At 30.2% G+C, this 10,488-nt stretch overlaps 1 protein-coding gene across 3 annotated transcripts in view; it reads right to left on the bottom strand.

Moving 5' to 3' along the window:
• Positions 1 to 2,867: 2,867 nt before the first annotated feature.
• Positions 2,868 to 10,488, bottom strand: part of LOC129983612 (glutamine synthetase 2 cytoplasmic-like) — a 57,356-nt gene continuing 49,735 nt past the window's right edge. For all 3 annotated transcript variants that reach the window (XM_056093140.1, XM_056093142.1, XM_056093139.1), the window contains exons 3-7: positions 10,313 to 10,474; positions 6,890 to 7,036; positions 5,940 to 6,067; positions 4,999 to 5,198; positions 2,868 to 3,671 (exon numbers count right to left, since the gene is read on the bottom strand). In XM_056093140.1, coding sequence (XP_055949115.1) covers positions 3,383 to 3,671; positions 4,999 to 5,198; positions 5,940 to 6,067; positions 6,890 to 7,036; positions 10,313 to 10,474 — 926 coding nt within the window. In that variant the 3' untranslated portion in view covers positions 2,868 to 3,382. The remainder of the gene's footprint in view (positions 3,672 to 4,998; positions 5,199 to 5,939; positions 6,068 to 6,889; positions 7,037 to 10,312; positions 10,475 to 10,488) is intronic.

Genomic DNA, 10,488 nt, shown 5'->3' with positions numbered 1-10,488 from the left:
AGAATTTGAACTTAAAAAAAGGGAGGAGACAAAATTTGTATTAAAAAAAGTAAAAGTCCTGTACTAAGTTTTTAGATCAGTTGATGGGAGAAATACTAACTATATTTCTCTTACCTGTTTATGATCTTTTTAAATAAATGAACAATACAGTAATTAAAAAAATTATTTTTAGAGAGACAAGTATGTTTTGTTTTACATAGATGCCACAGAAAAGGATGTAGATAAAATTTATGTATTATTGTATTAAGTTTTTAGATCAGTTGAATATTGAAAACAAACCCTTATTATTGTTAATGAAGCTTTAAATACAAAATTCTTGGCTAAGAATGATCTGCATAAACAAGTTTTACTTTTCCTGTAGTATTTTTTTAAAACTTTAATTTATTATTATTATTAATTAATTACTAGTGTTTCCAAACCTCATGTAAGAAAAGCAACTGAGCTTTAAATATTTTCTATCAAGCATGATCTTCATATTTATATATTTTATTGTAATAAGTGGGAAAGTAAAAGCCTAGAGGAAAACTGTTGAAAGAATAAATTTTTTAAATATAATTTTGTAAGATATTGAAAAAATTAAAATTTTTGGAAGAAATATATAATTGAAGTCATAATTTCAACATTCATTTATAAACTACTCTGAAAGTTTTAAAATTAATTAGTTTCAAAACACATAGTAATTAAAAGTATTTCAAAGAAATTTTTATGAGGTTATGATATTTTTGCCTTTTGGAACCGAATCTTTATATCGTATATCCATTTTTTTTATAGTTTTGAGTAAATTTGAAAGTCTTATTGTCAGCTATTACTTACCATGTATAATATTTGAATTGTGATTTTCCATTATTACAGTAATTGTAGATTTATATACAAGACTATACAAATAAAATCAAGTATAAATACCAAAACTTGACATAATATTTGTGCACTAAATCAATGGTTGATTTACAAATGAAAATTTAAGATTCATTTGATCCAAAGGATTAAAAATATTTAAATAACAACCTCAATCTTTTTGTCAGCTTTATTTTTAAATTTTAGGAAGTGTTGTCTTCCCTATTTAAAATGTTCAAATATTTAAGTAACTTTTAAGCACAAGCAAATACAATGGAACCTCACTTAGGGATCATATTTCTTGACTGAATCTTGCTGATAATGTAGAAAAATCTTATTTTCATGTAAGCAAACTAGTTTTGTAAAAACATTCATTAAATCATGGGAGAATTTACTTTTTAAATAGGAATAGATAGGTTGTCAATGGAAAAAAAAAAAAAAAAAAATCGTGGCGTAACGATGGGGAAGCAAGTGGAGTGTAGATACCCATGGTGCCGATGTAACTCATACTCTTGATTTTTTTTTTTTTGAAAGAAAAAAATATGAACTAGTGGCGAAAAAAATAAAGCCATATCTTTGTTAAGTCCCTGATAATTATAAACCCTGATATATAAAATAATTATAAACTTGACTGTATTTAACCTTTACCATTTTGAAATGGTTCTGCTTCCCCAGCAATAAATTATAATGCAATGCAAATCAGACTGAAAATACAAACAAAAATTGTAAGCCTTGACTACATTTCCTTTGCTAATATTACTTCATAAAATTATTTCTCACCACGAATCCATTTCCGACCAAGCCCTTGTAAACGCAACAATCTCATGCTGAGTAGAAGTGTACGATACTGTTGCAATTGGCGATAAACGAGGACCGAACTCATAACCTTATGGCTCGTAGCCGCGTAGCATGACCACAAGACAAAAGTAATTACTCATGTCTCGTAGCTGTTATCTGGCTTATAAAGCTTCACCACATTAACGGCAAAGAGTTTTTTTTTTTTAATGTGTGTGTATGTTATAATTTGCTACTCATCTGCTGCAGTATGCTTCATACCCGGATCAAATTAAAACAGCCCACAAGTTTTGAATAACTATTGCTGATCTAAACTCAAACTTAGGTGTGTGTTTTTTTAATTGTATTACCGCATTTTCACAAAATTGGTACCAATAGAAACGGATTAAAGGAAGAGGTTTGTTAAGATAGTAATTAACTCAGTTAATCAGTTTGATTACTTTGAAATTTTTTAATTACATTTATCATTTTTTTACTGGTTTGATTTGTTATATTGAAATTAATCTCAATAAAATTTTACGAAATTGACGATTTTGATTGTGATAGCGGTAATAAATAATAAAATTAAAGGTGTTCCGCGCTTTTTTTTTTTTTTTTTGACGACTGTACGAATGAATAATTAAGCTATAAAAAAAGTAGTTAAATCATGAAACCGGAAATATTTTCCAAAAAATCTCACAATTAGTCCCAGTCACCCCTTCTCAAATTATAAATTTAAATACTTCATTAAAAAGTCCCAACATCTTTTAATGAAATATTTACTTAACTCACTATTTAAAGGTTTGAGTTATCAACGCCGCAATCGGCGAAAATGTATAGTACCATAAACAATGGTATAGCTTTTAAAATAGCAATTATATATTTATCAAAATTTGAACTTTAAAACTATTTTTCTGTGGAAGACAATAAGATCATATTAAACAATATTTAATTGAAATTTTCAGCAACTATTAATCTCCACAAACCAACTGGTCGCTAAAGGCGATTAATTAGGAATAAAATTATATTTGTTTAAATACTGACAAATTGCTAACTGCATTTTGTAACATTCATCCGATTTTCTAACATCTGCCTATTTGTGGATAGTATAGCATGTAAGCGATATGTTAGAAGCCAAGAACAGAAATTATATATTTAAGAATCTTCAAATTTAACATCCGATTCGAAAAGATCTATGATCTTCATATCAGAAGGTAGGTTATATGCATTTTTACAAAGAATAATAAAAAGACAAGACGTTTCAAAAATTAACATTTAATGTACACTTAGAATACATTTTTCACACACAACATCGATTTGATAGAACTATTCTAAGGCACTTTGCATTAAATGCAACTTGATATTCTATGAATAATTGATATAAAAATTTTGTTTAGTCAAATAAAATAGACATCTCTTGTGCACCATGGAATGAAAATCTTGTTAAAACGATATTTTACAAACAATCTCATAAAAATTAGTTTTGTACTGTTATTTTGATATAAAAACAGGAAAAAAGAGTTCATTAACTATCGATTTAAACTTTGTTCAAAAATTTTTTCATAAAATAGGAATTCATACTTTTTTTTCTGATGAAACGTGTTATACAAACACTTGGCAGTGACACACTTTTAAAAACACTGTTCAAAACATTAAACCTGTTAACATTCAGATAATACAAATACGTTCTACGATCTAAATATTTCAGATTTACAGCAGAAAAGAATTATGGAATATCATTTTCAAATTATATATAAACGTTTACAAATATTTTTTACTCCTTGAGGCAGATAGTACGAATCATAACATCTGCTACAGCGTATGGATCGCAGTTAGAAGATGGTCGTCGATCTTCCAAATAACCCATCTTCTTTTCAGCCACTTGGCGAGGGATGCGAATACTGGCTCCTCTGTTGGCGACACCGGCCGAGAAATCGTGAATACTGGAGGTTTCGTGCAGACCAGTCAATCTCCTTTCATTGTCCTTACCTTGCTTAGGATCATAGGCTTGAATGTGACGAATATGTTGCTTGGAAAGTCTTTCGATGGCTTCTTCGATATACCTTTAGAAGAAAATCATTGACGTTAAAGTTTAGACTGCGAATTTCATTACTTACAAATAAAATGAAACTCATTTAAAAAGAAGTGTAATCTTAATTAACCTTCTAGACTTAATATAATTGTTTTTGTATAACATGCATCTTTAACAGACAAAATTTGTCCCCCTTTTTTTAAAAATTAATAAATCTTGCAAGTTATTATAGCTAACAAATTTGTTAGCTATAATAACTAATATACCCAGCAGGAAGAACAATTAAACATTTATTTGTACAGTAAGAAATAAACATTGAATAATAAAGAGTTAAACAATCAATCCCCCCTTTTTTTGCTGTTAATTTTTATACACATTTAACGAATGCTACGTGATACTACGCAAGATTTGTTGAATATTACAATGAGAAGCAAGCTTTTCCGAGTAAGATTTGAGCAAGACCAAGCACGATAAAACCATGCCAATCCTTCTAAAGTCCGCCATTTTGGATGTCTATAAAAAATTGCTACAAATAACTTATAGGGTTGCAATCAAAACTGACAATGCTACATTTGACGAGGAATAGCCTCCTGAATTAATTCAACTTTGGCGATCGGACAATCTTAAATCTAATCGTTTTCCATAACTTTGCTGTAACATCTTTCCAAAACAATATTTAATTTTAATATTTTAATTTGCCTCTTCATTTTATCATTCATTAATAATTTCGTAAAAATCATTTGTAGAAATAAATTTTGAGAAGCGCTTATAGATCCACGATACAACATTTTAGAATGTCTTAAACTGAGACTAACGTTGTCCAATATCAAAAAAATATCCGATTAGCATGACATGCTACAAAGAATGGAATTCAAATACTTGAAGACAAATTCATTCTACGATCAACTTGCACGATCATTCAATCACCGGAAATATATATTTCTATTTGTGAAGTACTATATGCCACTCAAGTGTTGACAGATATGAAAACAATGATAATAAATAGTAGCCAGATAGAGATTTATCAAGCATATGTTACATTAAAACAGTCTATAAATTAGCTCTGTTTTTATATTTGTAGAATGTAATTAAAATACATTGTCAGTTTGTACAAATCATTTAGTTACATTATTAGGCTTAACTCTATGGCTTACAATGGGAAATATGATTCGAATACCGTATAATAAAATTATAGATGCTGAAAACTAATGAAATCATAACAATAATTTAAATATTTAACTCTTTCAAGAATGATGGTTTATTTCCTGAGCCACTTATATCCAAGTATTAATAGTTGGATTTAATTAAACCACCATACTTGAAAGAGCTAACACTGAAACATCTCAGGTGCCACTTACTTCAGACCACCAGCTTCTCTCATTTCCTTAGTACTGAAGTTAGTATGAGCTCCAGCTCCGTTCCAGTTTCCAGGCATGGGTTTGGGATCGAAAGACACCACAACTCCAAACTCTTCAGCCACCTGGTGAAGAATGAACCTGGACATCCACACTTCGTCCCCAATGGACACTCCCTCACAAGGACCAACCTGGAACTCCCACTACAGGAAGATAAAACGTTTAATCGAATAAAATTATTTTGCAAACGATAACTCAATGAAAAATAGAATTTTTATTCAAAATTTTTTTTTTTTTTTTGAAAAATTAAGTATTTCTGGGGAAAAAATCTTGCGAATTATATGACTAACTTTATATAAAATACAATTTCAAGAAATACTGAAAAGAAAAATTTTTAGATGTAAAGTATTTTTTTCAAAACCTTGACTAAACAAATTTTGTTTAATAAAAGAAACAATCAAAAGCATAATTTCTATTGGTATACAACATTTATTGACATTTTATAACCCGAGGACTTTCCATTCAAAAATTGTAAATGTTGAATTTCCATATCCGGCTTTTGGTTTATTTCAGTTCAGGATTCCATTTTATAAACTTCAACTAAACGACAAGAAAAATTATCTACCGATATATTAGATAATTATTTAAATAATCAGTTCACACACAAAAAAAGAAGTTTCTTATTCAACTCCCACAAATGTAGGAATTAATGAATAATTCTCCATCAAACCCTAAGTCGGTAGATAATTTTTCATTGTTTGTTGTTGTTTACTGAAGTGTTAGCATAGAACCTAGTTACAATACATAAAATATTCAGTTTTGTGTCAATTATTTAAAAGAATTTTTTTTTATTTAAAAGACGTTTCAGAAATGCAGATATTCTCTAAAGAAGATATGACATTTATTTTTATTTTATTTTATAGATATGCACAAATGTTACTTACTTGAGCAGGCATAACTTCGGCATTTGTTCCACTGATGTTGATACCAGCATACATGCAAGCTCTATAGTGAGCTTCAACGATGTCTCTTCCGTATGCCTTGGTTGCTCCGACACCGCAATAGTAAGGGCCTGAGCACAGCAGAAACAATATTTAGTATCCAGAAATTTATTACAAACAGCAATCGATTAACAGCAAAGAGAAAAACAATTCAGTCCAAAAATGTGTTCCTTTAAACTGACAGCAATTAAATTATCTGGCGTATTCCCCCCCCCCCCCTTCTTCCTCATGTATAATGAGCTATTTTATGTCAGATATTTTATCACTTATAAAATGTGGCGGAAAATCATAGTGCCTGTGTATTATGGAATCGAATATTTTTAATTGGTACCAATAATAAAAAAAGCGATTAAAACATCACAATCCTACCCCCCCCCCTTTAAAAATATTTTCTGCCAATAACTTTAGAAAATAATTTTCGAAGAATACTACCTTATTCTATTTCAATACCATCTCACAAATTAAGTATTTATTTATACACAATAACATTTATTTAACTGTGCACTATTTATCATCTCCCTCTGTTTCCAGGTTAAAACCCCCACAGATTAGTGTTTTCTTTTAATGCTAAACCAACAAGTTTCTTATAAAATCATAAATATGGCGCATTTTTCTATGCATTGAGTGACCTCAGTAATAGCAAAGAATATCAAATGTTTATAAACAGTACCTTTTACTATCAAGATTAACTCAAAATTTGATGCAACTAATGTATAGCCCAATGTCAAATTTCATTTATCATAGTCATTACTTTGGATTTATCAAAACCTAAAGACTGACTTTCGCAAAACTTATATAAGGTAAGTTTTACGACAAAAAAAGAAATCAAGAATGAAATATACTGAATTTTTTGTAGTCAAGGTTAATCTGAATGAAAGTCATTCTTTTTTTACCTTGAGGTCCTGGGAATCCGTTCTTAGGCCATCCGAATGGGTGTCCGTCGGTATCTAGAAGAGTATATTCCTGTTCGAGTCCAAACCAAGGGATGAACTCTTTGGCCTTCTCCATAGCTTGAACAAGAGAGCATCTTTTGTTGGTATCTATAAATACAACCGGTCAGTAATTCTACTGTCTACCAAGAAATAAATGAATTACAAAACCCATTTATCCATTCACATAATTAGTAACTCTTACTTTTTAAACGAGTTACAATCCCGCAGTTAAATGTATAATATGCTTAATCAAACATGCTTAGAAAAGTTTAATGGCTGTTTACTAGCCATGTTGTCAGTTTATCCGATGGTATGGCTACATAGAATTGTTCGAGATCTAAAAGCGTTGCCATCCAACACACTTGTTGAAGCGTATGATTACCTTTAGGTATTTTATAAAGCTGCTGAGTACTATAAGCAACGTACAGTAAGAAAATATATTTCCAAACTTAAAAGTCATTAAAATTCCAAATCAAGAAATTTTATTTTATTTATTGAAAAAATTAATTCTACGTGTTGCTATGAAATGAAAAGGAATTACTAGACATTTTGTTCCCTCGCATTTAATATTTTTAACAAACAGTTACTATTTTTATGTTAATAAATAAAATAAAAGGGGGGAAAACATTGGTTATAACAGCGTCATTATATATCAAACAAATATATCGAAAAGTTCGTACTAATTTAGGAAATCTTTGCCTTTACCTTTAAAAAAAAAGAAAAATTATATTCATTACATTGAGAAAACCCTTTATGTTTCAAAATACAAACAATACATTTTTAAAAATATAACACAGATTCAAGCCATCGCTTAAAAAATCTTGGTAAGAAAATGCTTTATGCTTAAGTATCTATTTTTAATTTTATTTTAAAAATTTGTTTATTATATGGAAATGATAACATGCTCACAATGTTTTAATATTGTCGCAACGTGCACGAATTCAATACAATAACTGAAACAATAAAGAATATTTTTGTAAAAATATTAAAAAATATTTTTTAAATTGCACTGAAATTAGAAAATTATATGTAAATTAAATTATAATTGAAAAGCATATTATTTAAATTCCAAAAAGATGTAAAAATGTGTTTTTTTGTGTAATAATACCTTAAAAAGGAAGAATATGAAATTTTTAATTAAAAACTTTATAAATTTAACAAACTCTTGGAGAGCAACTACTACTCAATAAAACTCTGTACAAAATATGACAAGGTCCAATAATCTGTCCTTTACGTCACAATTTACAAACAATATGCCAGCCTGTAATCAACGTTAAAATGACAAAATATGGGGAGCTTGATGAAAGTAATATGCATACACTTTATAGTGCTTCATTATTGCAATCTTTAAAGAATTCTATTTAATATTACAGCAGACAGACTCCAATAATCACGAAGACTGCTAGTTTAATTATTAATAAGAAAACAACGTTTTAAAATGCTTCCTACTCTTATTTTGTAAAAAACTGACTTAATCGATCACCAAATAAATAGTAACTAAATATCATTATCAATACCCTCAGAATCCTATTTTGAACATGAAAATTAATAATTTAATAGGGAATGATAATTAAAGAAAAGTTTTGTGCGTTTCTTCTTTACTGCAACAATAAAACTGCAAATAACAAACAAGAAGTTTATTGTTGCAGTTATAAATGTTTGCTGCTAACGTATGAAATATACAGAAAACCACAGAAAACTTGTTAAGCAATATTTTTAAAACATTGGAATAGAATAATTATATAAACAAAAGAAAAAGTAGAATTACTTTCTTTAAAATTCACTAATCTTTTAATAAATTTTGTGGCATTCATGAAACAGTGCAAGCAGCCAGAAACAAATGAATAAAAGACTTTCGCCATTTTGCTATCTGGAAAGCGAATTCAACTGCCAGTAAATAAACGCGACCAATCTTTCAGAATACGAAACTAAAACAAACGTGGTTCTATTTTTAATTGAAGAAAAATAATTCTGACATAGCTTTTGGAACTGTAACAAAAATTAACAAAGAAAGAAATTTCCTAGGTCACCTTGCTAAGAGAAAACTTTCAATCTTTATTTTGCAGAAGATTTATTAAGAACAGGCAGGCACATTACAGCTTGTTAAAAAAAATATGTAGTATACAAACAAAACAGAGATGAAGCGTTGGCCGCATTTTGGAAGCCAAACGGCATGGGAGAAGTCGGCTTGTTGTCAGTGTGATGTAAAATGCGGCCGTTGTCATGGAAACTGCTGCTGCGGGAAAACAAGGAACGAGTTTCTCTTCCCAGGAAAGGTTGGGTCAAGGCCAACTGCTAATGATGCTTTGGTATTGCTCTTGTGCTCACCTTAATTTTCAATTTGGGGATGTAATCGGTTACAAAAGTATGACACCATTAAAGGGGAATGACATCAAAGTACAAAGGTGACCGTTTCCGATTCGAGTTTTGAAAAATTAGATCATAAATTCAATAGCCGTACAGTTCCCTCATGATTCAACAAACTGAAGCAATAATTTTTCCCAGTTTAAGGTTTGTGCACTCTGGCGCACTAATATTAGAGTATTATATAACTTCGATATGTTTCATGGTCCTCATGGTTAATGTAACTTGATAAAAAAAAACTTTAAACTGGATCGCTTTTTTTTGTTGTTGTTTGTTTGTTTAAAACAGATGAATACTTCTCAAAAGTTATTCCGGAAGCTGCTATGCATTCCATTTTAAGAGGACGGGGTCAGTTCAGTTGAGTCATTAACGTTCCATTTAACGTCATTAGAGCTATTTTGGAACGGACCTCGTAATTTTTAACGGCAGTCAGATGACAAAGAAAACACCTGAGCTCGCACCACCTCTTCAAACTTCCGCACCACACCAGGGGAAGGACATTTGGCCAAGACGGATTTGATCCGCTAACACGATTGTTCTTCGATATAATCAGTTTTTGAGCCTGAAACCCTCTGGTTCCGAAGCCGAGACCTTACCACCAGGACACCGCAGCCCTGAGGGGGGGGGGTAAAGAATAAGTAAAGAAAAAAGGGGGAGCTAATTAATGATTTGAATGGCATCTTTAGGAAGTATTTTTTTCTTTCTCTGGTAAATAAAATGCAAGATAATATGACAATCAATAACTTACAATTAATTACAAAATTACATTACATCAATAATTACATCAATACATCAATAAATTAACAATTACATCAATAAATTACAAAATTAAAAGTAATCTTTAGGATATTTCCATCAACTACGATTCAATTTTTATTATAAAATTCTGCTCTCTTATTCATATAATTCATTCAGAGATCTCATTCGTAAAAAGAAATTCAAATAAATAATGCAGATGGCAATGCATGACCAGAGATCTCTTACATTCAGAGTGCATTTAAAGAATAGAGGATTTTTTACCAGTGGGCTTCTTGTTGAACCTGTAGGTTTCGCAGAGGACGAGTTTATTGTCTCCGCCCCTGAATGGATCCCTGTACAGAGCAACTGGGTGCAGGTAGACATCGGAATTGGAACCTTCGGCCTGATACGTACTGGAACCATCGTAGTCCCAAATAGGAAGATCTGGAAACACAGCA

The sequence above is a fragment of the Argiope bruennichi genome, chromosome 9, assembly GCF_947563725.1.
Source record: "Argiope bruennichi chromosome 9, qqArgBrue1.1, whole genome shotgun sequence".
Classification (NCBI taxonomy): Eukaryota; Metazoa; Arthropoda; class Arachnida; order Araneae; family Araneidae; genus Argiope; species Argiope bruennichi.
Note: the sequence above shows the minus strand (reverse complement) of the source record. Positions and strands in the feature narration are given on the sequence as shown.